The sequence below is a fragment of the Heterocephalus glaber genome, unplaced genomic scaffold (assembly GCF_053883595.1).
Source record: "Heterocephalus glaber isolate CG9 unplaced genomic scaffold, H.glaber_assembly_v1.0 deba00001226, whole genome shotgun sequence".
In the NCBI taxonomy this organism is placed as follows: Eukaryota; Metazoa; Chordata; class Mammalia; order Rodentia; family Bathyergidae; genus Heterocephalus; species Heterocephalus glaber.
This window is the reverse complement of record NW_028258219.1, coordinates 478,022-505,053: the sequence shown is the minus strand read 5'-3', so window position 1 is coordinate 505,053 and position 27,032 is coordinate 478,022. Positions and strand designations below refer to the sequence as shown.

The following is a 27,032-nucleotide window of genomic DNA, read 5'->3' as shown; positions in this document are numbered from 1 at the left end:
GTGGCCTCCGCTCCCAGCAGACTGGGCCTGGTGGGTGGGGCCTCGGCTTGCAGGGTTGTTGCGTTGGCACCAAGTGCGTTTTCCCTCGCCATCTGCCCGCTTCCTAACCCCCACTCATCGCATCCATTCTGGGTCCAGCCTAACCGTGGTACACTGGCGCTAGGAGCCACTGCCGGAGGGAAAGGCATAAATATGAAACAAAGGCTTTGTAAATGGGGGGGTGGAGAGGTTGAAGGGAGGGTAGGGGAAGAGGGAAAAAGAACCCAGATAGATTATGTAAAGGTGCAAACGCCCAGTAATGAATGTGTCAGTATATTGTACACCTAAAATTAGTGTACTTTTTAAAAGTGCTGCAGCGAAGACAAGGCAGAGCAGAGGCCTTGGATGCTGCTCCGCATACAGGCAGTCTCCGCGGTCCCTCTCCGGCCTCGGCATCCCCGCTGGCAATGGAAACGTGCGGTCAGATCCCAGGCCTTGCACGCCTGTGACTCGCAGCAGCACACTCGCCTCCTTGAGGGGTTCACTGAGCGCAAATCCTGCCCACCGTGCCTGCGAAGCCGGCTGATACGAGCTGTCCCAACAGGGCAGTTGAGCTAATCAATCCAGCAGCTACTCGCACACGTCCTCAGACTCCCAACAGTGCTCTGCTCTCAAGGAGGCCGGATGGTTTTCCACTAAGACAAAGCGAGAGGACCTCTGACCTACGAGGAGGAGGACGTAGGGGACGCAGAGACTGGGCTCGGCCCTGCGGGGAGGTCCCCTGTCTCCCAGCACTAGAGGGTTTTCCTCTGATCAGTCACAGCGACAAAGACCCCAGCTTTGGCGACAACCAGCTCCTGGCATGAGCCCAGTGGACTGTCCTCGCTACAGAGGCAGACCCCGGAGTGGCACACTCGTCCAGGGACCCGGGCCCGAGCAGGGGAGCTCCGTACCGTGAAGCCCGGCAGGACACAGCACAAATGGGGTCCAGGAACACGCAGAGAGCTCAATGGTAAAGCTCCACTCCCCAGGGGTCTGGGTGCAGCTCCGAGAGCACTGACACGAGCCAGGGACAGGTGCCCTGTGGGCTTCACTGACGGCCCAAGGCTGGGGTGGAGGCATTCTGCCATCCAAAGTAGGATAAGGTTCAGGTCTTTAGTTTCCTTTGATAAAGTTGTAGAGCTTTCTCATCTCATCTCAGAAACACGGAAGATAACTAGAAATTCCTTAGATACAGTGGACTCATTCATTTATATTTGCCTTTACAGTCGTTGCTACACTTTTTAATTGGTGAACATGTATCACTGAACTCTTTATTAGCCCAATTTTTTTTTTTTTTTTGGTACCAGGGATCGAACTCGGATCCTTGAGCTTTTTACCAGCTGGGTCTCAGAACGTTCCTGGCAGATGGTCTGAACACCTGTAAACAATTCCAGCCTTTACATTTTCTTTTGGGCTGAACTTTCCAACAGTTATGAAGTCCTGATGTCACTGATACAAATCATTCTTCCTGATTTCATGCCTGGATACTGTTGAGGCTTTGAATGTTCCCCAGAAACCACACTCCATCTCTGGCCATTAGAGAAATGCAAATTAAACAACACTGAGATTCTGTCTTATTCCAGAAAGAATTTCTATCATTAAGAACTCAAGCCAGGGCCTGGGATTTAGCTCAGTGGTTTCAACGCTTGCTGCGCAAACACAAGGACCCAAGTTCGATCCCTGGTACCAAAAAAAAAAAAAGAACTCAAGCCAGGCTTGGTGGCCCACACCTGTAATCCCAGCACTTGGGAGGCTGAGGCAGGATTGCCTTGAGTTCAAGGCCAGCCTGGACAACACAGTGAGTTCAAGACCATCTTGAACTACATAACCAAGACTGTCTCCAAAAAAATAAAAAGGAAAAACAAATGCTGGCAAGGATGCAGTGAAAAAGAAATGCTTCATTGTTGGAGGGAATGTAAACTATGGAAATCAGTATGGAGATTCCTCAAAAAACTAAAACTAGAAATTCCATTCCACCCTGCTATTCTCTCTGTATCTTCTGCAAAGAATTAAGGACACCATATTACAGTGATACACGCACACCCATGTTTATAGCAGCACAACTCATAATAGCTAAATTTTGGAAGCAGTATACATCCATAAAAAGCAGAATGGATAAAGAAAATGGTATTTATACACAATGGAGTACTACTCACCCATAAAGATATATTAGAGTTGTTAGTAGGAAAATGGATCCACCTTGAGATCATGCTTATTGAAATAACCACAAAAGGTTAAATATCATGATTTCTCTTATATGAGAAACCCAAAGTATAAATAATGTAAAGAGCAAAATAAAAGATAATAGAAAACAGGGAGTCTTTTTGCAGATTAGAAGAGGATCTAGAGATGGAGAGAGACCAGGAGGGGGAGAAGGGGAAGTAAAAAAGATTAAGATTCCATGTGTACAGATACCAACCCCCACAGTGAATGTATTCATTATGTATTACAAACATACACTAATCAAAAAGTAAAACAAGAAACAATAATTAAAACTACTAAAATATCTAAGCAATAGTGCTTTATTGAATACAAAGATTAGTTTAAGTGGATACAATATTGCTATGCAAAGTGTTTTAAAAATACATTTCTATAAAGATTATCTCTTAGTAAAAGAACATGTATGTTTAGACTTGGACAGCAAAGCAAAAGCGGATTTAGAAGTGTGACCAGGTGTCCCTCCCAGCCCACACTGCCGTCACTAGGTGCCAGTGGCCCCCAAGCAGACCCTACTCAGACATACACAGGGCTGACACTGACACCTTGAAAATGCCTTTTGTTTGTATACTTTTTAAAGCAGTTAATACATGTCAAAATAACCCCAATCACTGACTTTGCATGAGAGTATTCTAAAGTCCAGGACACTTTTCTCTGTAGAAGCTTCACACAATGAGCTTAACCATTAGAGCCTTCGACTTCACAACCTTTGTAACCCCTTTGGACCATCTCACTATGGATTTTTTTGGCCAAAACAAAACATCCCAAATCTCTGTATCTCATCACGAATCAAGCCTTTTCTTCAGCACAACTGCTCCTGTTGCAATAAAATGAAAATACTGAACCAGTACAACTGCTGTCTTCCTCACACTTCCATTCTTTCCTATGGCCCAGTTTTGTAAGGTTATAAGAAATGCGGAGATGACTCGAAGGTGAACTACTGGGAGATGGAGGAGGAAGGGCAGGAAGGGGAGACCAAGGCCACAGTGTTGAGAAGACAAACCAGATGCAGTTTTGACTGTGGGTACCTGGCTACCAGCCTGTGGCCCAGATTGGAAATGCCTTTCACTCCATAGGACATATGGAGAAATCTGTATTGTGCAAAATGAAGGGAATGACAGTGGCTGAAAATAGATCACAGTCTGCACATAAAAAATAAGACAATTGCTATTTTTATCCCAACAGAAAATTATTCAAAAAAGGAACAATGAAGGAACACTCAAATCAGGAAAACCAGTCAGGGGTCTGGGCTTCATGGGGCTACGGCATTCTAACAGGACAACATCCAACACCCAGGCTGGGGCTGGGAGTGTGCTGAACAAAGTACTCCAATTTCGACTTCTCAGGAGGGTTTTCACACCTGCAGTTACAGATGATACATTAAAGTGCAGCATAAAATACAAAAAGGCTGATTTCTTTAAAAATGGTTTCTTAATTTAGTTGTGTAAAAACAGTTTACTGACTCTCATTGTGTAAAAAATTACTGCAACATGAAGCTGGAGCTCACAGCTGGTTTGGTTTTCTTGGCAGCACAGCATAACCAGTAACCGTGGCGAACACGATAAAAAGTGCTCATGATGAATTCTCTGCAGAGGTTTAAAAAATGACTTAGGATGAGAATCTACCCTAAAACTCTGTTTTTAAAAAGTTACTTATATAGAAGCAGGTTATCTCATTAGAAAGTCTGCTCTGTTTTATTCTGTTAAAGGTAAATGTGCATAGGAATTAACTATCGGTATTGAACTGTAGCAGCCAAGGATTCGGGTGTTGTACAAAACCAAAACCAAAAAAGGTAACAGGCTCCATACAGTGCAAGCTGGTAAGCAAATGCCCTGGTACCAAGTTCACGCAGCCTTCTCGGTCACAGGTACATGTCCACACACAGAAACACTCTAAACCTGGATGGTCTAGATGTAAATCAAGAAGCTACAGCAAAGCAATTCAATACTCACTATACATGCTGGCTGATTCTCAGAAATCAATTCTAACATTAGTGGTTAGTTAAGAGGACAGAAAATGAAAACACGAGCTCATCTCACAAATTATAAAGTGTAACATAGTAATGAAATACAAATGTTAAAAGTACTTCATACAAAAAAAAGACCCACATCAAAAGTTTAAAAAATTGAATTCTTAGGCACAGGTACTACATATGAGAACGGGCACCCTTCCAAGGATCTCATGAAAATCTGTAGCAATAACCCTCAACAGGAATGTGTTCTTTTTATTCAGGAGGGATTCCTAGAAAAACAAAACAATGTCATTTATGAGGTACCTGGAAAATTGAAGCACTGTGAAACTGAAAAGTATGCAGAGATAAACATTAACTTTACGTATCTAAAATAAAGTCTTTATAATTCCTTACATTAAAAAAAAGAGGGCCAGGGATTTAGCTCAATGATTCTGCCGCCTGCCTCGCAAGCTTAAGGACCAGAGTTCGAGCCCCAGTACAGGGAAAAAAAAAAGAGAGAGAGAGAGAGACACAAATCAGAGGAAACAAGTGAGCACCTATCACTCTCTCCTAGTCAAATGCATCTACCTCTGAGCAGGCCGCATTTCATTCCACTCAGCAAGAGCCACGGCTGGCCCATGCAGAGCAGGAGGCTCCGTCACCGATCACCTGTTAGATGACCATAGGCTGAGCATTTCAGACTCTTACAGCAGCACTGACTCCTTTATTCATCAGTGTGAACTTCACACTCATCTTAGGACTTTTTCAAAGTTCCCATGTGATAATCAAAGTAAAGCAACCAAATCAAGAACCAGGTGGGATAAAGAGAAAAAAAAGCCAAACAATGGTAAGACTTCAGAAGTAGGAACCTGTCACATTCAGCCAATGGGATCCCCAGTAATAGCTGCCCATTTTCAAGGCTGATGGACACCAGGGTCAATCTCTAAGACTCACAAGTATGCAAGCATCATTTCCTACATGGTGCCCGAGAGCCCAGGGACTGCCTCTGACTTATGCATTCGTGCACACACCTCACACATGGTGCCCAAGAGCCCCACTGTCACCGTCGCCACCCTGCATCTGCATCTGCATCTGCGCCTGCATCCTTGCGATCATCTCTTGCATGCGGCGGAGCTGTGAACACAGTGCATGTTGGGCACGTTACTGGCATTCCGTTTGTCATCCCTGAACATTATTTATGAATGTTCTGTGAGCCATTAAACTTTTTTTTTGGTACAGGGGATCAAACTCAGGACCTTGTGGTTAGCAAGGCAGGCACAGTGCCACTGAGTTAAATCCCCAGCCATGTAAGCCATTAAATTTTAACTTCTATGTTTTTCTAACATATGACATGGTAAAATAAAAGGCATTCTTATAGATCAATAAAAAGACCAACAACTCAACAGAAAACCAGGTACATGATAAAAATATGCAAGTACAATAAGACACACAAATTATCAATAACTAGAAGCACATAATTAAAGAAAAATAAGAAAATGCTATTTTTCTTTACCCCAAAAGGTGGGAAAGAGACAGGTTACCTGGTAGGTAGTGAGAAATGAATGAGAATGATTCAGCTTTTGTGGAGGCCAATGAGGTGGTAGCCTTGAAAACAGTCAATGTTGGATCTTTACCCTTACCAATTCTTATCACTGTGCCTTGTATGTGTTCAGAGAGGCCACCAGTAAAGTAATGTGAAACATTTACTCAGATTTTCTTCAGGTAATCTTGTGGCTATGGCTTCAACATTTAACTATTGGATCTACACTGGCTTAATCCAGTTAATCCCTGGTGGCCTAGATAATCCCTAGATATCTGCATCCAGGTCTGGGCGCTCTCCGGCCATGACACCGCCATGCTGCTTGTCTCCTGCTGGACGGTGGCCTGCATGACCACCGTTCTCAAGGGTTTCTATAATATGTAAAGCAAGCCTCGTCCCTGTACTTCCCATGCTTACCTTAACGGTATTAGAATTACTGGGAAGGAAAGAAAGAAAAAAACTCAGCCAGCGCACACAATTCCTGTTGGGAATTTTATAACTGTACTAAATCTACACATTTAGAGGAGTGTGAGCCTTTATTGATTCTGTGCCACCTACAATGTCATATGTCTCTGTAATCTTTTTTTTTGTTTTGTTTTTTAAGGTAAGGTTTCACTGTGTAGTCCTGAAAAGGCTTGAACTCACAATGTGGCCCCAGGTGGACCTATAATTCATGATCCTCCTACCTCAGACTACTGACTACAGGAATTACAAGCGGGTACCACCAACTCTGGCCTACTATAATCTTTAAAAAATATTTTCAGTAGTTTTCTAATTTCTCCCCCCATATAAGGCCTATATATTTCATCTCAAATTTTTGGTAATGGATGCAAATGGCAGTTTCACTTCATTTTTCAATTGGTTACTATCTATTCATGGGGCAAATGATCAATAACATTACTAAGTTCTCTTTCCAAGTTTTTTAGCTAGCTTACTACTAGAGGTAAAATAAGGTAATATATGTGTAACATGTATATTATGTATTTATACAAACTATTGCATACAGTTATTTATATTCCTTCTCAAAAAATTAAGGAAGAAAAACCATCAGAAGCTAATTACAAACTGTGTTGGGATATAATCCAATCGACTTTAGTCATAAGAATAGTACTTTTCTGCTTACCTCAGCTTCCTTTTCCAGCAGGATCTGGTCTTTATTCATGTCCTCATTCTCCACTTTCCTAAAAGTGGAAAGAAACTATAATTACAATACTGCAACAAATATGGTGAGTTCTGATTACAGATAACCAAAGAAAAATATTTACTTTTAGAATTCTGAGAAGAATCTGTTTAAAATTACATACATTTATTTTGTAACTAAAGACACAATGAGGAAGGGAACAGACAAAAATAAAATGAAATAAAAAATTTTTTAAAAGAACAGGAAACAGAATGAAGAAAAAGGACAGGGCCGGGAATTTAGCTCAGCGGTGCCGCCACCTGTCTCAAAAGTGCAAGGTCCTGAGTTTGATCCCCTGTACCAAATAACAAAACAAGGACAAATGCCACAACTAGGAAAGTCAGCAGACTTGTGTTCTCACGCTGGGACAGCATTTCTTTCATTACTCTTGCTCTTGTGACTGCAGACTGAATGCCTCACAGGAGCAGCAGTGCCTGAGTGAGGAGGCCAGCCATGCAGACAGAGGGGTGCTCCCCACACACACCAGACCACGGTGCACAGCAGCAGATTCCTGGCAGGCTGCTGCTTATCCACCTGCCACTGGCTCTTAATGTCTAGTTCCCAGATTAAAATACTGAATGCACACAGAGATTGAACCGAGAGCCTCTGCCAGTGAGCTAACTGAGCTATATAACCTTAGCCTCTTTTAATTTTTTATTTTTTTGCTACCAGGGATTGAACTCAGGTCCTTGCACTTGCGGGGCAGGCCTCTTTTAATTTTTTGAAGACAGCATTTCACTACGTTACCAAGCCTTGAAAAAATATATTTGGGGGGGGGCAGTGTTTGACTTAGGGTCTCACTATATAGTTCAGGCTGGCCTTGAACTCACTATGTAGCTCAGGCTAGGGCTGGGGATTTAGCTCAGTGGTTCTGGCCCCTGCCTCAAAAGTGCAAGGTCCTGAGTTTGATCCCCGGCACCAAAAAAACCCCAAAACAAAACAAAACAAAACAGCCATGTAGCTCAGGCTATCCTCAAACTCACAGCTATCTTCCTGCCTCAGCCTCCCAAGGACTAGGACTACAGGTGTGTGCCACAAGGCCCACCTATCCCTGAATTTATAATCCTCATGCCTTTAGCTGGGATTACAAGCATGTATCACTGTGCCTGCCAAGTTAAGACTTTAATGTGTACCTCAGTCATATCAACAAACCTATTGAAGTTATTAAAATATGAATACTTTAAATGAGCTACTATAATTGACACAGATCTCTTATTTGTTCATTAAGCTCTATTCTGAGCAGAGATGGAATTTTTTTCAGATATAGATTGGGTCACAAAATACAGATCTCATATAAAAACACATTAGGAGAGTGGTATACGTCTGTAATTCCAGCACTTGGGAGGCTGAGGCAGGAGGATTTCCACAAGTTCAAGGACTACATAATAGGTTCAACACCAATTTGAACTACAAAGCTGAGAACTGATGTGTGTCTCTCTCTCTCATATATATATGATAAAAGGTAAGAGAGGGCGTCACTGTGAACCTGCAGAGCTGCTGTTATGATGACACCCATGGTGGGTTCACCCTTGCCCATGGAGCTGTGGTTCTTTTTTTTTTTTTTTTTTTAATATTTTATTTATTCTTTTGGTACTGGGGATGGAACTCGGGACCTTGTGCTTGTAGGGTAGGTGGCAGAACCACCGAGCTAAATCCCCGGCCCTGAGCTATGGTTCTTAATGGCAAACATGTTTGTCCTTAACCAGACAGAGGGATGCTTTGGGAGATATTCTAATACAAGCCTCTGGCCTTATTAGACTACTTTTCATGTGTACTTTATGGAACAATTTTTTAATAAGCCACAAAAGCTTGATTTAACAAGCAGCAACTTTCTCCTAACAGTTTTTGAGTAGGAATCCAACTTTTTTTTTGGATTTTTTGAGACAAGGTCTCACTAAGTAGGCACAGGCTGGACTCGAACTCGCAGTGATCCTCCTGCCTCAGCCTCCCAAGTGCTGGGATTACAGGTGTGTGCTACCATCCCCAGCCAGGAAGCCCACTTTTAAGTACCTCCTTAGTGGTCAAGAAGGCTGAGCTGAAGCCAAGTGTGATGGTGCATGCCTAAACTCCCAGCACTCTGGGAGGCTGAAGCCGGACTGTTGAGTTCAAGGCCACCCTGGTCTACATAGTGAGTTCAAGGCCCCCTGAGCTACACAGCAAGGCACTATCTGAAGAAATCAAACCTAAACAAAAGAAGTTGGATGTGGTGGCACATCCCTGTAATCCCAGCACTTGGGAGGCTGAGGCAGGAAGATGGCAAGTTTGAGGCCAGCCTAAGCTATAGAGAGACTTTGTCTCCAAAATAAAAATTAAAACAATAAAATAACAGAACAAAAATTTAAAAATAATAACTAAAAAAAGAAGGCTGAGCTGGACACACAGAGGAGGGGAGAACACAGCTTGAAACATGATACAGAAGAGCTGGGATACTGTGATAACCTGCCGCCTCTCTTAAGCCTTTCAGAACGGAAGTTTTCATAGTGAAGGTCCTGGGTCACTTCCTGGAGATCCTGCATGTGGGTGCTGAAAGAGAAAAGCAAGGACTGAAGCAGCTGTGCGCCTGTGATTCTCACAGGAAAGCACAAGTATACAGAGCACCCAGCAGTATACTAAACCCTCCCTAATACTGGCTAAACTGTACAAGGAAGTTGCTACAACTTCGGGATGAAGGAGTCTGGCCATGGTAATGTCTAGTGGGACCATGGTAACATCTCCCTTGTTACCACAGTGAATGACAAGTCTCTATGAGTCTTTCTCACTGGACCTCTGCTACCACACTGCCAGTCCCCGCACAAGGCCATCACCACTGGGAGGCAGACAGACAGAGGTGTGAACAGACTATGAGGTAAACAAGGTCTGCACTACAACACACTTCTGAAAGATCTTATGGGAAATATGCAGTTTAAATCTTGATGACTTAGGCTTGAAGTTTACATATTAATCTTACATCACAAAGAGTTGATTAGCATAAGCTATGGACAAGACCATGAAGGGAAGCCCACGAATGCTGAATTAAAGCTTCTCTTCATTTTATTTCCAACTTTTTTTTTTTGGTACCGGGGATCAAAGTCAGGACCTTGTGCTTTCGAGGCAGGTGGCAGAACCACTGAGCTAAATCCCTGGCCCATCTTTATTTTATGAAACCTTCATGGCTTGTGTTTTTGCCTGGCGTTTTCAAGAACTTACACATTCAGAGCCGTGGATTTAGCTCAGTGCTTGCCTTGCAAGTGCAAGGTCCCGAGTTCGATCCCCAGTACCAAAAAAAAAAACCAGCCAAAAACAAACTTACACATTCAGAGGAACAAACACTATGGTACATTTCTGTTGGGACAGTGTGGATGTGAACATCTTACTCATTTCCATTCACTAAGAACTGTTAAAGTGAGGTATTGGTGGCATATACAGCAATCTTCAGCTAATTAAAATGTTACTTTATACAGGGAAGTTTCTCGTTGAACTCTTCTCATTAAGGAAGTGTACTTTATGAAGAACTACAAGACAGGAGCTTGAAAGTTTCAAGCATAAATGATGAGGAAATGGAAATGTGAAGTACCCTGATTTCATTAGCACGTGCTGGAGACATGTTGAATTATCATAGTCACCCATAAATGTGTATAATTACATTTTAATTAAAAATAAGGAAGTGTATTAAGTAATATGCTTTCCAATAGCCTCTTCTTTTTTCCTAACAGGATCACTGGAGTGAGGCTTTATTTGAACAAACCCTGTGGTGCAGCACAGGGACAAGAGGGAGTCCCCCTAAACCAACCCCTAGCCTCTTTAAGAGTAACAGCAACACGTGTATGTTATTATATGTAAAATGCATTTTTAAAGGTAGTCTATCTATTTTTGTAGCCAAGCTTGTTATAATTGCTAAAAATGGACTGAAATCTCAGGCTTGTAGAGACCATGCAGTGACAGCTAAGGCTGATGATTTGGGGTGGCTGCTCAGTGCCCACCAAAGGCCTGCCTCACTCCTTGCCAACTCTGGGGGCTCTTGGACCATGTCTAGGTCTGGAGTCCCTGTGGCATCAAAATCTGAGACATTTAGGAGGAAGAAGAACATGTACTGAGCTGCAGGCCACAGGAGGAAGAGGCTAGCTGGTGCTGGGCACTCAGCACCAGCCACCTGAGTGCAGCATGAAGGTGTTGCAGATGCGCCTGAGGATGATCACCATGCACACCCACAGCTCGGCCAGAGGTAGGACAGCAATGTCTTACATGAGCATTGTTCTCAGCTTCAGAAAATCGTTATGTTCGGGGTTCTCAACCTCCACAACACCCCATGGGTAGAGGCGACCTCTGACCTTCTTGCCTTTCGCTTCAATCAGCTGGTTGGATCCAACCACAGAGAATGGGATACTGGCCTAGAAAGAGACACAGGGCAAATGTGCTCCACAAAGGGAACCCCAAATTTTCATGGCAAATACAATAACCAGCAGTTTTGGCCCACTGCTGTCAACTACAAATTTTAGCTGACAGCTAAAGGCATACATACATGCTTTACTTCCAAGTATCAGATAGCTTCCGTGTGGAACAAATCAGAAACAAATTAAAATTGGAATAATATTTCCAGGCCTTCAGTGAAAGCTATTTTTAACATATTTGAAGTGAAAGCACTCTGGGCTGACCCCACCCAGACCATCCCTCGTGGGTCAAGCCCTCTAAGACCCAGCCCTTTGCCCAGTCTTCCCTCTAAATTGCATGCGCAGGCAACAGTGAGCAGGAGGTGTTCACACTGTGCACCCACAGCCAGTCCTCACCTTGAGGAGCCTAGTCTGCTCCTTAAAGTCTTCATCCTCATCTGATTCTGCATCGGGTAAGTGATAGATTTTGATGTTATGTTCTTCAATTTCATCGAGAATCTGAAAGAATGGCAAAATCAAGATCAGTGTTAGCAAAGTGAATATTATTTTAACCAAGTCCAACTAATTACATTAGAAATATCAGAATTATACAAATGGTAATAAAGAATCAAATTGATTCAAGTTATTGTCAAATGATTTTATCAACTGCTACAAAGGTATTTATTCTTGAATTCTGAGAGCTTTTCAGGGCATAACAATAATTTTAGCAGTAATACACTACCACCTTCAACGTGCAAAGCGCTAAGAGTCTATGGCTGATGGCCCCAGCACAACAGCCTCACTGAAAAGCACCTCGCAATCAACCTCAAGAAGGGTCAGGGACAGGAGAGACGCACAAGAAGTCCCTGGGGAACAGGCAGGAGCCTCACAGATGGAGAGGAGAGAGAACCAACCTAGGCAGAAGAACCACCTCATGAAAGGCCTGGAGAGGAGAGGTGTGTTTCAAGAACAAGAATTCTGGAGGGTGGATTCTAAGACATCTAGATAAATATGAGAACAAAGCCTGGTGGTACCAAGTGGAGAGTTCCTGGAACACCAAGTGAGGGAGCAGGGCTTCTGATTTAAAGGCAGCATGCAACTAGCAGTGAGTCTCACAACTGGATCTGTCAACGAGGCCCAGAAAGGAGGAAAAACTGGGCTGGAGCAGCACTTAGCAGTCATTTAATAGCCACTGGTTAAGACTCAGGCCAGGCAGCCACTGCAGCCTGGAGTTCTGCATATTTTCACTGGGACCTGTGCCACCAAGAGGAAGGACCAAGGCAAAGTTACAGGAAATACCCTGGCCTCCACTCTGCACAGGACTGGCTCTTTGGTCATACAGATGGAAGTCCTTCTGGGTCCTGCATGACCAAAAATCTGTCTTTCCTAATTCTGGACTACAAAAAGGCCCACCTCTCCATATACTTTACCTCCAAGCCAGTACCTCCCTCTGCATAAATCCTTCTTCCTGAATAGGAGGAACTATTTCACCTATGGGAGATACTGAGCAATAAGCACAAACATGATCTCTGTCATTACCTCATGGTGCCTTTCCTGGCCTACTGTCTATCCCTGCCGATCCCATATGTTGGTCTATGCTGTTCTCATAAAGATAGGGCTCAGTGAGCAGGAGTTGAGCTGGGAAATACCTATGAATGTCCCCAAAAGGTTCCTGTGTTGAAGGCATTGGTGCTGATGGGCTTAGGGAAAGTGACTGCATCATGACAACTCCTGACTTGATCAATGATCATTCCACTGATGAGATCATAATTTGATACCATTAACAGGATGTGACAGAAACAGGAGGTACAGCCTATTAGAAGGGCATGGATAATGGGTGTACAACTTTAGGGACTGGCTCTGGCCTCTGGCCCTTTCTTTTATGGCTTTTTTTTTTTTGGTACGGGGGATCGAGCTTGGGTCCTTGCGCTTGCGCAGCAGGCAGCGAAACCACTAAGCTAAATCCCTGGCCCCTTTTATGGCTTTCTTACTCTTGCTCTTGCTTTTATAGCTCTCTCTGTCTCTGCTTCCTGGCTGCCATGAGTTGGGCAGCTTCCCTGGGACATGCCCTTCCACCATGTTTCTGCCTTGTCACAGACTTAAAAGCAACAGAGCTACCTGACCAGGTACTGAAACCTCTGACACTGTCAGGCAAGATAAATATTTCCTCTTCTGTCATTCTCAAGTATTTGAGAATTTGAGTATTTGAGACTCAAGCCACAGCGAGGAAAAACTAACACAGTAGATCATTTATAAGTGGAGGAGAGGAGTTAGAAAGTGATGACCTAAAACCACGTTTTCAGTCTGGGTGACAGAACTGCACTATAATTTAAAGACAGGGAAGTTGAAAGGACAAGAGCTCATGGGGTGGAAATTGGACTCCTGGTTGCACATGCAGCTCACATGAACAAAGAATATCCTTGGAAGGGAAAAGCAAAAGCCACAGAGCTGATGTGAGCACAGCAGGATCAGGAAAAACTGGACTCAAGGGGTCAGGGAGGCGCCAGGTGGTGGAATAGACAGAGTACAAGGCACACTCAGTGCCACAGCCAAGTAGGGCAGGTGCACTCTAAGGGCAGAACTGCTGGCAGCCTGTGAAAGGAGAGCTCCAGCTGGATAGAGAGAAACCACAGTGCAACAGGGTGTAGAGAGGTAAGCAACAGCCAGGAAGTCGGTGCCCCTGTCAGGATGGGAAGAAATATGAGGACGAATGCATGCACTACAGTGTTTCAGTTCCCCTCAGACTTTGTAACCAGGCCCTGAAGGCTTTCCATACAGGATTAGAGATTACAATAGAGTCTTCTAACTGTGGAGTCCCTCTACTCTACATCAATGAAAATACATTTTTTTTTCTTTTTCTGCAGTACTGGGGATTGAACCAAGATGTCCAGGGGGGGCCTCAAAATTGTGATCCTCCTGTCTCAGCCTCTCCAGGCTTATCCCATCACACTCAGCAAATGCCTAAAAATTTAAGGAATATCATGAATTGGTAAAAAACGCACTAAGGTAACACCAACTGGCAGTGCATACAAGGATAGACACGCCCTCACCAGTGGTCAAGAAGACATAAATCAAAATGAGATCCAACATCTACAATGGGAAAACACTTACAAAACCTGGTAACCTACCCAGGAGAGTTCTGAGAGTGGGGTGGAGAGCAGACGACACTTTGGGGAAATACTTTTTTACAAGCAGACTTTTTGGGGAAATTTAGCTAACTTTTTTTTTTGGTACCAGGGATCAAATTCAGGAACTTGTGCTTGTGAGGCAGGCACAGAACCACTGAGCTAAATCCCCAGCCTGAAATTTAGCTATCTTTCAAAAATTTAAACAGGCATTAATTTCCTTTTGAAGAATTTCTTTACTTATACAATTTTGAATAGATAAATGTGTGACAATGTTCAATAAAGCACAATTATTGTGTTCTTACAATGTGCCTGGTAGTATTCTGAATGACTGGAAGAAAAGAAAATAAAGCGAAGACCCTTGATATCGGGGACTGGGGAAAGCAGTGAGGAGAAGCGACGAAACATACTGTGAAGAAATGTTTTAGGTCATGTGCTGGAGTACTGTAAGAGGAGTATTTATGAAACAGGGAAAAATCACATGGTCAGGTTGGACATCTGGGAGAAAAATTTTCTAGACAAAAGATATCACTAATAGGGCTGCCGTAGCACTGCTCCCAGCACAGAGGAGGTGAGCCACGTGGGTGCCAGCAGCAGCCCCCCACACCCCCCATAGAAATGAGAAGACACGTAAACAAGTCTCAAAACTAGACTTCCAAGGGCTGGGGATTTAGCTCAGTGGTTCCACTGCCTGCCTCGCAAGCACAAGGTCCCGAGTTCAATCCCCGGTACCAAAAAACAAAACAAAACAAAAAAACCTAGACTTCCAGATCACCTACAGCTACCCCAAAGGGAAATGAGATGGACAACTCTGATATACAACCACCTGGACTCCCTGAACTGACAATGAAAGATGATCTGGAAAAAATGAAATCTGAAATAATTTCTAAGATAACAGAAGAGATTGTGCCCATAGTGCAAGACATGATTAATAAATCTAGAGAGGACACGGCTAAAAAAAATAGAGCTGAGGAACATGATGGAATCCGAACATAGGAAACAAATTTTTTTTCTAAAATGGAGTACTACTCAGCCATAAAAAATGAGAAATTAGAGACATTTATAGCTAAATGGATGCACACTGAAGTGATACTCTTAAGCGAAGTTAACAGGAAATACATGTGTTAATACCGAACAGTTTCTCTAATGGGAGAAACTGAAAGTGTAAATAGGGACTAAAAGGTATAATAGATAATGTGAAATAGGAAGAACAGGGTCAAAGGGGAAGGGGAAGTAGGAGGGGTAGGGGAAAGGAAAGAAGGGAATGCAATTAATATGAGAAAATGAAAAACTGGAAACAAAGTCTTTGTAAATAGGGAGGGGTAGAGGGGTTGAAGGGAGGGCAGGGGAAGAGGGAAAAATAAGAACCAAGAGAGATGATGTAAAGGTGCAAATTTCCAATGATGAATGTCATTATACTGTATACCTAAAATGTATCAATAAAATTAAATTTTAAAAAAAAGATATCACTAACAAAAAATATCCCAAGGAAGAAACATTGAGTCTGAGGAAGAGCACAGGGGAAAGCAATTGGCAATTTGGTCAGGACAAAAGGGGGCCAAAACAAAGCAAAAAAGAGGCCAGGGATTTAGCTCAGTGGTTCCGTCGCCTGCCTTGCAAGCACAAGGTCCTGAGTTCGATCCCTAGTACCACTCCACCCGCAAAAAAAAACTGTCAGCAAAGCAAAAAAGAAGCCAAATATCAACAAAGACATGAAAAAGCAAATTACAGTATATTCTTACTGTGGAATAGTGTCTATCTGGTCAGAACTGCAGTAGAACCTTATATGATGAGGTTTAAATCTATTTTTAAATTGAAAAATTGCATGACGGTATAGTATTATATGATTCCACTCTGTAAAAATAAAAATATACATAAGCTATGTTCTGGAAGGATAGTGCCTTAACTGTTAACATTTGCTGTTTCTGTGGGTAATTAAAAGTACTCTTATTTCAGAGGTCAGCATGCATAGACTGGACTTTCTCAAGGAGCATAATTTTAAAATGTAAATAACCTCTAAAAATATTCAGCAATGTCAACAAGTGGCTTCACAGAGATACACAGGAATGGGCACTAAGTCAGGGCACAGAGCCAAGCAGCCAGGAGGTGAGATACATCAGCTAGCAGACAGCTGGGGCAGCATCTTCACAACCCAAGCAAGGAACTGCTCTGCACGGATACACCCTATGTCTCTGTGTTGTTGCTTTGCAGTACCCAGGACTGAACCCAGGGCCTTCATACTGAGCTACCACTGTATCTCAGCCCTTTTTATTTTTCATTTTGAGACAGGGTCTCACTTAGTCATTAAGTTGTGCAGGCTGGGCCCAAACTTGTTTTTCTGCCTCAGCCTCCCCCAGTGTTGGGATTACAATTGTTTGCCACTGTATCTAGCTTAAATATACCCTTAAATGGACCTCTTGCTGTACAGTGTTTGGGTAAAACACTAGAACCTCATGAAGGGACAATACACCCACTCTCTTACTCAACACACAAGGGACCTACTGGCACTCAGCCAACTCCCACTAGTTGTGGGTACGATTTGCCTATGGGGAATTTTCAGAATAGAGATTTGATACTTTCATGAAAACAAAATGTTAAAACTAGCAAAAACTACAAGTTTAGGTTTTTAGAAATTCCACCACCAAAATGTAGGGAAAAAAAATCAGAGCAAATTCTACAGCCCAGCCCTCGGCACCGGCAGAGGCAGCACCTGCCAGTGCCCTTCCCCCTGCTCAAGTACCCGGCAGAGGACTGCCAGCTGCTTGCACTCACCCTTTTCTTCAGCCGCTCACGCTCCTTTAGAGTGAGGGTGTCGGCTTTCGCGATGACAGGCACAATGTTTACCTTATTGTGTATTGCTTTCATAAATGCAACATCTAAAGGCTTCAGCCTAAAAACAATTGCAGAATAGTCACATACAGGTATTTAGGTATCTAGGAAAAGAACAGGAAGATCACACAAAATTTTTTCTCTCTCAAAAGTCTTCGCAGTTCTTGTATTCCAATATGCAGTTTGGGGGAAACTTGCAAACTCATGCAGGAAATCAGGTCTCAGTGGTAAACAATTCCTTACCCGTGGCCAAAAGGTGAAATGAAGTAGAAGCAGCAGTGCACCCTGTTGTCAATGATGTGACGCCTGTTCAAGCCACTCTCATCATGCAGGTAGCGTTCAAACTGCTCATCGATGTAGGAGATGATGGTCTTAAAACTAAAACACAAACCTCAGTAGTAATTTGGATATAAAGACAAGAAGTCCTCAACTTTGACAAAACAAGTTTTACTGCCCCTTCCCACCAAATACATAGACTCTAACAGTTCATTTTAAAAATAAGAACAAACTGACTCAACTTGGCAAAACTGAAGTTTCTCCCAAGTATGCTGAGCATATCTTCCTCCAATGCTGGGAGTCAGCAGCCTGAACATGTTATAAAGCGTCCAAAAACGGGAGGTGCAGGAGACCCTCAGTCCACAGCAGGATCTTGTGAGGTGCAATGAGGGCAGCACAGCTCAGGGGACAGTGAAAAGGAGGGACTGCTGCTACAGGGAGACAAAAGAAGCACCTTCCCTTTCCTGCCTGTCATCTAGTGCTGCCAACTTGATCCTTTAGGGTGACAAGCTCAGAATTAGGAAGGAGTTTATACAACAAGAGTGGGATTTTCAATGTGGCACAGGCAGCAGGCTGCTCTACCTTCTTTTATTTCACCTCCTTACATTAAAAAATAATGCCAGTAAACAGTTATTTATAAGCACCTTGACTCAAGCAACTTGCAAGGTCTCACTTCCTCCTACAAGAAGGGATACTTATCTGCTAGCCATAGTTAAAATTAAGCTGTTTCCTTTATATTAGCAATCTATGGACAGGTGGCTTGTGTGTGTGTCTGTGAGGGTACTGGGGATTGAGCCCAGGGTGAGCTACATCCCTAGCCCTTTTAAAATTTTTATTTTAGAGAAAGGGTCTTGCTAAGTTGTGCAGGCAAGATTTGAACTTGTGATCTTCCTGCCCTCCTCTCCCAGACCACTGAGATTACAGGTGTGCATCACTAGGCCTGGCAGCAATTGCTTTATTCATCTCAGATCTCACTATGGTGCTCTTAGCAAAAAAACACTTATTCTCCCTATCATTTCTTATTAAAAATGTATTTGTTTTAATTTTCATACTGTTTTATTGGATACAGCTACTCCCAGTCTAATGACTACTCATTAACATAAGTTTAAATCCCAGTAAACACATGTAGAGTCCTCGGCACTCTGGGCTCTGTGACCTCTTGGGTGCTTACCAATCCCTGCAATTGATGGCATCCCCATAGCCAGGCGTATCCACCACCGTAAGGCGCAGCTTAACCCCACGCTCTTCAATCTCAACGGTTGAAGCCTCAATTTGGACAGTTCTTTCAATTTTCTCTAGAAAAGAAGTAAATTTAATAGAGAGTGTACCTTAAAATTAAGCCACTGTACAAAGAGGAGAAATTAGCTATTTTTAATGTTCCCACAACAAAAAACTTAGAAGATCACTACCTCTCTTTGGAGGAAAGGTCTCAGAAGAACACAAGCATACAATGAAGAGAGGATGCCTAGCTGGCAGCAGACCTAGGCATTATCCACATGGTGCTGGTTTTAGGTGCAGGCAGAATGCAAGAGTTGTGGGGTCAGGAAGGCTTCCACCCAGATTTCAGGAGGAGCCTGAGAGACAAGATAGTGTGCCCAAGAAGGCAGTGTGTGAAGCTGTGAGTGCAAAGCTAAAGATGCAGTGGAGACCACAAGAGGTTAGAGAAGCCAGGAATGTAGATCATCTACGGAAAACTCCAAGGGGGAGCAGAACCAGTCCAACAGAGAAGTCATAGGAGCTACAACCACCATCAGTGCCATAAGGCAGAGCCACCCAAGCCTTTTGGAGTTCACATCTTGCCACAGATTGCCTCAGATGCTACATATGCAACTACAGGATTTAATGTTTGCCCTGCTGGATTCTGGACTTGCTTTATTCCCATTCCCCTCTATCCCTCTCTTGGTACCTTTTGGAATGGAAATGTCTATCTTGTGCCATTGTATGTTGGACGTTTAACTTTGTTTTCATTTGTACAGGGGCTCCCAGCTGAGAGTTTGCTTTAAATTACAGAGAAGACTTTGGATTTGACTTCTCAACAATACTGCAACTGTTAGGACTCCAGAAACTCCCTGAGATGAACTAAATACCTTTTGCATAAAGAAATGTACATGAACCTCTGCGAGGCCAGGAATGTTATGGCTTGTATCTAGTTGTTCTCCCTAAGCCTCATGCAGTTAGTTACAGGTAGGGCTTTTCAGAGGTGGCTGGATCTAGGGTATGTGACGCTAGGATCAAGAATGCAATGGTAGGATTAAGGGTATGTGTGCTATCCGCCTTAAGAGTGGATAGCCTGGATAAGATATCAGGGACAGAAAGAGACTTGTCACTTACTTTGCTACCTTCTGCTGCCATGAACTGCTCCTTTTCTGAGATACCCCTCTGCTACGGCACCCTGTCTTGGAGCCAGCCAACTCTATGATCTGTGAGCTAAATAAACCTTTCTTGATCTAACCTTGGGTGTTGGGTTTTTGTTTTTGCTTGTACCGGGGATCGAACTCAGGACCTTGCGTTTGCAAGACAGGCGCTGGAACCACTGAGCTAAATCCCCGGCAAGGTGTTGGGTATTTTGTCTCAGCAATGAAAAAAGTAACTAAGACACCTGTTACTAATTTTCTCACAACAACTTAGAAGATTGCTACCTCTTTCTGGAGGAAGGGTCTCAGAAGAGCACAGGGACTGTGTAAAAGGAAACCAGAGACATCAAGGGAAATTTCAATGCTAAGATTAACATAACGCAGGGAGAGGGATTTAGCTCAGTGGCACTGCACATGCATGCCTAGCAAGCACAAGGCCCTGAGTTCGGTCACTAGTACCAAAAAAAAAAAAGATTAACATACTGCTGGGGAAGGTTAAACATGTCAATAAAAATTACAATGTTTTAGGGACAAAGAAAACAACATATGGGGCTGGGGACTTAGCTCAGTGGTTTCAGTTCTGCTGCCCGCACTGCAAGTGCAAGGACCCAAATTCAATCCCCGGTACAAAAAAAAAAAAGAAGGAGAGAAAAGAAAACAACATATGAATTTTAAAATGCTAGCAAAAAAGAACTATCTGCCCTTATTATGGCAGCCCAAGACTCAGCCTCCGACTTTGTGTTCAACCCACCGAGTCCCCAAATATTCATGGATGCTGCGTCCTATACTGGAACACTCAGACATTAATTTCCACGGTAATTTTTTATGTATGTATCCCAGGCAGGCCATAAACTTGCAATCTTCCTGCCTTAGCTTCCCAGCTGTAAGTAGCATTTTAACAACATAAAGCTCTCACTTGATCCTCCTATCCACTGTATAATACAGGCAGAAACTACACATAAACTCACAGAAAGGAGAGACACAGGCAAATGCATGAAATTCTACAACCAAGACCCCAGGACCTCCGGTGCAGCACGCTTGCCCCAGGTGATTTTCCTGTGTTCAAGGAAAACCCAAGAAGAGACTAAATAGCTAACAAAAGTAGTACATGTAGCTAAAGAGCATATGCTAAAAACAGTGTAACAAAAAGTTATGCAGATGTAAGTTTAAAAACTTACACACAGAATTACCCTCACAATAGTTACCTGCAGCTCCGGGTATGATTCTTTCTGGATAGAGGTCAGTCAGGAACAGGCTGTTTATCAGAGTCGATTTTCCTAGACCCGATTCACCTTGAAATAGAAATGAAAAATCTTGTCATGGCCTTTCACACATGACCGTTTTTGTGTTTATTCCAGGCCTGGTAGTGGGTTTAAGTATCTCACAAACATTTGGTGTGCTTGATATAGTCACCACAGATTGCACAGGTGCCACTATTCTGCCTTCACAGAGGTTCAGAGGACAGTAACTACTTGAGGTGAAAGAGGTGGCCAGAGCAGGGCTCTGATTCGAATACAACTCGGTGGGATTCCAGAACTTGCATGTTGTACAATCAGAAACATACTTTCACCTCTTTTCCTTTTTTCACAGCACTGTGGATTGATCCCAGGGCCTCTGTGTTGAGCAGTATGCCCAGCCCTTCTTATTTTTTGAGACAGGATCTTGTTAAGTTTCTAAGCTAATCAAGCTGGGCTCAAACCTGCAAATCCTCCTGCCTCAGCTTCCAAGAGTGCTGGAATTACAGGCATGCACCACCATGCCCAGATTACTCTCTATATTTTTAATGTTTGACATTTACCTTTAAGAAGATGGACAAGGGGACAGGGATTTAGCTCAATTGTTCCGATGCCTGCCCCACAAGTGCAGGGACCCAAGTTCAATCCCCAGTACCAAAAAAAAAAAAAGATGGACAAGCCAACAATTACATTTTATATTGGAGCATGAACAAATTCCACTCCTTCCTTGTAGGCTATCACCTAAGGCTTCATTTTGCAGAGATGCTCCTTACCTCGATACTATATTGCACTTGGTGCTAGACCTTCCCTGGGCACTTCAGTTTAAACCACCTTCTGCTAAGTCCTGCACAGCATGAGAAAGGAGTCTATCAAATCTGTTTTACAAATCACTATTTCTAGGCAAATCAAGGAAATAAGTGACCTTGAAATGTGTAGACATATAAAATTGGGACTGTACTTTATATTGCAATTTTTGTGGATGAAAAGGACAAAGAAAGCTAGAATTATATGTTGAATATGGCCAAGTATAAATGTAAAAGCATCAACTAAATGTCTATTATTCCAGAGCTACCCTTTGAAAAAAATTGTTTAGCAATGTCCTTTACGTCTTTACTACATGTAATGGAGGTTTGTTAATTCCTTTCTGTATGTTTGGCACAGATAGCCATGGGAATGTGACAAAGAGACCAGGACAGAGGAAAAATACTAAACAAAATCACCACCACTGATTACAAAGCAGTGACAGCTGTGGGCAACCCACCCGAAAAGGGATCAGGCACAGGAAATGCCTGAGCAGAAGTACCTGCAATGCTTCCTTTAAAAACCACTTGCACAAGCGCAAGGACCCAAGTTCAATCTCTGATACCAAAAAATAATACAATACAATACAACACAATACAAATACAATACAAATACAATACAATATAATACAATACAATACAATACAATACAATACAATACAATAAAACCAACTGTGGGCCGGGGATTTAGCTCAGTGGTTCCGCCACCTTCCTCGCAAGCACAAGGACCAGAGTTCAATCCCTGGTACAAAAAAAAAAACCAACAACAACCAATTGTGACATCCCAGGGCTACTTCTAGACTATGAACTTTAATTTTACAGGTATACATGCTATTTCACACGGAAGAGCTTTCAGGCAACGTCTACAAGTGATATGCTTACAGTCTCAGAATACGATGCTACCACAAAGCTGACACTGGGAACCACGGGCCTTGCTCTGTCTCCCTCTCTCACTAGCATCTCCGTCTTGGCTAGGAAGTTCTCAGGTAGGTGCCACCAAACAGAAGCAGCAAGATTTATAAGAGATTTGGGCAAGTGTAAAGCACCACCATCCAAAACTGTTAGCCAAGCACATTGGGGTCAAACTGTCTCATTTTCACTATAAGTAACAAGAATTTTTTTTTTTAAGAACTAGACTAATATCCTTTAAAGAAGAGATCGGAGAGGGCTGGGGATTTAGCTCAGTGGTTCTGGCGCCTGCCTCGCAAGCGCAAGGTCCCAAGTTCGATCCCCGGTACCCCCTACCACCGCAAAAATCACGAACTCGGAGGCTGATTGGGATGATAGGTATCCAGAATTTATAAAAGTTTGAATCTTCTGGAATTAGAAATATAAGCTTTGTTTTATGATACAGTACTATTCTGAAGTCCCACCATGTATAAAGTGGCACAGAAGTTTTAGATTTTAATCTGAAGTTTAAAGTTTTAAAAATCTAGACTTTTAAGATCTGGGTACATCTCTCTTCATATAATTTTTTCAGTTTTTCACCAACACAAGAACGAAAGTGCTTTATTAAACAATGACGGTAGTATTCTAAGTGCTCAGTACTCCTGCCCCTTCATACATTCCTGTCATGACAAGCTCAATGCAAAGGGAGGAAGGGAGTCAAGGGAGGCTCAGCAGGCCCCTCAGTCCCAACAGCTCTTGCCCTTGCTTTCCTACATTAGGAAAGCTTACCCCTCACATGTGCACCCTCACAACATGCGACCTGCAATCAATTGAAAGTGGTTTTGCTTTTAAGGCCCACTTTTTTTTTTGTACCAGGGATCGAACTTGGGACCTTGTGCTTGCAAGGCAGGCGACGGCAGCACTGAGCTAAATCCCCGGCCTTTGAGGCCCATTTTTATTATCGCCACCTAGTTCTTAAGTACTCTGTCTGAATTCAATCACATTAAAAATCCAGCATTCTGGGCTGGGGATTTAGCTCAGTTGTTTCACCACCTGCTGAGCAAGTGCAAGGACCCGAGTTCGATCCCCGGTAAAAAAAAAAAAAAAAAAAAAAAATCCAGCATTCTATCAAGTAATACTAGGCAGTAAGTTTTTTCTTAAATTTTTTATTTTTTAAAATCTCCTTTTCTTATAAATTAAGCAATCACTCCACGAAAATGTGGGCCAGACAACATGGTACTATTTTTCACAATCTGACTCGAAGCTTCAGCCGTGTGATCACAAGGTTCTCTCACAACAATCTGCCCACCTGGCTTGTCCCTCGAGGTTTAAGTCCTTTTCATAACCCCTTGTTTTCAATCAGGTAGGTTGGGATCTTCTGATATAATGTTTTTCTTGTGCTAATAGGTTGACTTAAAAGTTGATGGTACTTGTGATGAACTTTCTAGTTCTCCACTACCCACTTCTTAACTACCTACCTGTGTTCTTTTAAGCAAGCCTTATAGAGGTATGATTTACATGTGTGTGTGTTACTGAGAATTAAATCCAAGGCCTTCACAATGAACTATATCCCCAGCCCTTTAATTCTGAGACAGGGTCTCACTAAGTTGACTAGGCTGGCTCAAACTTGTGGTCTTCCTACATCAGCCCACGAGAGTACAGGGATTACAGCCTATTCCAGAACATCTGGTTAAATATATCCATTTTAGAAAACTGTACAGTTGGATTAGTTTTGACAAAGTACCTACTCAGATCAACAAACTCCACTCAACATAGGGATACTTCCATTAACCCTCAGGAACTCCTTTGTATGACTTATTCAACTCTATCGTCTATAGCCCCCACTGCAGGAAAACACATCTGCTACTTATTGGCTTTGTTTATTCTGGAACTTCCATATAGAGAATCACACAGAATGGCCTCTTTGTGTCTCGCTGCTTTTGCTCAGCATGGCTGGGATTAATATGTGTGGCTGCATCTGTCTGCAGTCTGTTTTTTTGTACTACTGGGCAATATTCCAATATATGAACACACAGCCATGTGTTAATCCACTCTTGATACGAGACACCTGTGCCATTTCCAATTTGACTTATTTTGAGAAAAGCAGTTGTGAATGTTCATATACAAGTCTTCATTGAGCAGGAGGACTGCTGGGACACAACCATTAAGAAAGGTCCACAAGGGCATGGTGACACAGGCCTGTAACCCTAGCACTTGGGAGGCTGAAGCAGGAGGATTGCAAGTTCAAGGCCAGCTTAGGTGACACAGTGAACTTGAGGCCAGTCTGAGCTACACAGCAAGACTGAGACATCCCTCCCCCCACTTCCAAGGCACCAAACTGGTTTCAAAGTGGTTCTAGCATTTTACTTTCTTGCTGGCAACTGGGATAGTTCTAGTTATTCCATATGCTTATCAACAACTAGACTGCCAGCCTTTAAAAACTGCAGCCCTTTAGTGGATATGCAGTGGTGCCTCACTGTGATTTCCATGTGTATTTTTCAGATGACTAAAGATGTGAACCTCTTTACATGGATTTTTTGGCCATTTGTGTATTTTCCTTAGTGAAAAATAGAAATTAACATGCTGAGTCTAAATTTTAAATGTAAATGCAAACACCCTAGAATTGATAAAACAAGTTAAAGATTGGAGCTGCCAAGCACAACATCCCAAGTTCGATCCCCCGTACCAAAAAAAAAAAAAAAAAAAAAACATATTGGAATTGCCAGGTGTGGTGGCAGACGACTGTGATCGCAGCACTAGGGAGGCTGAGGCAGGAGGATTGCTGTGAGTTCGAGGCCAACCTGGGCTACATAGCAAGACCCTGTCTCAAAAAACAAAACAAAAAATGAGAAAACACTACTAGGTTTCAAGACTGAGCACAGTGATCAAGACAATATGGTAGGGGTATACACAGAGATCAGCTCAACAGAACAGCTGCCCAGAAGTAGACCCATGGATATAAGGTCCATTGGTTTTCTGACAAAGACGAGAAGGTAATTTAGTGATGGAAAGTTAAGTCTTTCTACAACTATTAGCTGAACACATAGGGAATAATAACTTCAACTTCCACATAGCGTACCTCAAAATTCATTTGAATTGGATCATAAACCTAAATGTAAATCTCAAATTTCTAGACAGAAATGGGCAAATAATATTTCATAGGACATGAAGAACAGCAATTACAAAAGGAAACAAATAGATTGTGCTTTGTTAAAATTAATTTGGGCCAGGGATTTAGCTCAGTGGTTCTGCCGCCTGCCTCGTAAGCGCAAAGTCCCGAGTTCGATCCCCGGTACCAAAAAAAAAAGTGAGCCAAAGAGGCAGACTGAACTGCATAAGACTTTGTCTCAAAAAAAACAAAAATAGGGCCGCGGATTTAGCTCAGTGGTTTTGCCACCTGCTGTGCAAGTGCAAGGACCCAAATTCAATCCCGGTACCAAAAAAATAAAATAAACTGCCCAGTCTGTGTTATTGTCATGACAGCAGGAAATCACCTAAGACACCACTTAGCATATGTAAAAACATTCTGCTATCTTGTTTTCCACAGGATGAAAGTTTTGAGTGTTGTGCTCCTATTTTCTCCAAAAGCCAGTGGTTTTTGCTACATAATTTTTCAATATCACAGTAATTTTTTAGCAACACATAGATTATAGACCTGACTGCTAGTAAGCCTTTTTACATACAGTATTGCTGGGCTTGCTAAAATCGGAAGGTGTCTGTGTTTGGGCTTATGAATATTAGTCTGTATTTCTCTTGTCATTTGTAATAGGGTAATGCCGGCATAATAAAATGTGTTAGGGGTATTTTTTACTCATCTGGTTTCTGAACTTTATATAAGATTTGTATTATTTGTGCCTTAAATATTTGCTGTAGTCTGGTAATAAAGCCATCTGAATCTAGAGTTTTCTTTTAAGCTTTTTTTTTTTTTTTTTTTTTGGTACCAGGGATCAAACTCTGGTCCTTGAGCTTGCGAGGCAGGTGGTGAAAGCACTGAGCTAAATCCCCGGCCTAGAGTTTTCTTTTTCTTTTTTTTTTTGTTTTAAGAAAGTTTTAAGAATTATTTGACATATGACTATTTAGATTTTCTATTTCTTTCAGTTTTGTGTCCTTCGGGGAATTTTTCTATTTCACCTGAGCTGTTTATTGCCAAAAGTTGTTCATACTATCCCATCAGTTTTTCAACAAAAGCAGGATTTGTAATGATGATTTCTTCATTCCCAATATACAGTATTGGTATGTGGCTTTCTGCCTTGTTTCCTCAATCAAGACA

At 42.5% G+C, this 27,032-nt stretch overlaps 1 protein-coding gene across 4 annotated transcripts in view; it reads right to left on the bottom strand.

Moving 5' to 3' along the window:
* Positions 1-2,527: 2,527 nt before the first annotated feature.
* The window catches only part of Septin2 (septin 2), a 41,833-nt gene continuing 17,328 nt past the window's right edge, over positions 2,528-27,032 (bottom strand). For all 4 annotated transcript variants that reach the window (XM_004868476.4, XM_013066904.3, XM_087210836.1 and 1 more), the window contains exons 4-13: positions 21,045-21,131; positions 18,657-18,780; positions 17,453-17,587; positions 17,153-17,270; positions 11,673-11,774; positions 11,131-11,276; positions 9,349-9,432; positions 6,853-6,910; positions 5,221-5,323; positions 2,528-4,479 (exon numbers count right to left, since the gene is read on the bottom strand). In XM_004868476.4, coding sequence (XP_004868533.1) covers positions 5,222-5,323; positions 6,853-6,910; positions 9,349-9,432; positions 11,131-11,276; positions 11,673-11,774; positions 17,153-17,270; positions 17,453-17,587; positions 18,657-18,780; positions 21,045-21,131 — 956 coding nt within the window. In that variant the 3' untranslated portion in view covers positions 2,528-4,479; position 5,221. The remainder of the gene's footprint in view (positions 4,480-5,220; positions 5,324-6,852; positions 6,911-9,348; positions 9,433-11,130; positions 11,277-11,672; positions 11,775-17,152; positions 17,271-17,452; positions 17,588-18,656; positions 18,781-21,044; positions 21,132-27,032) is intronic.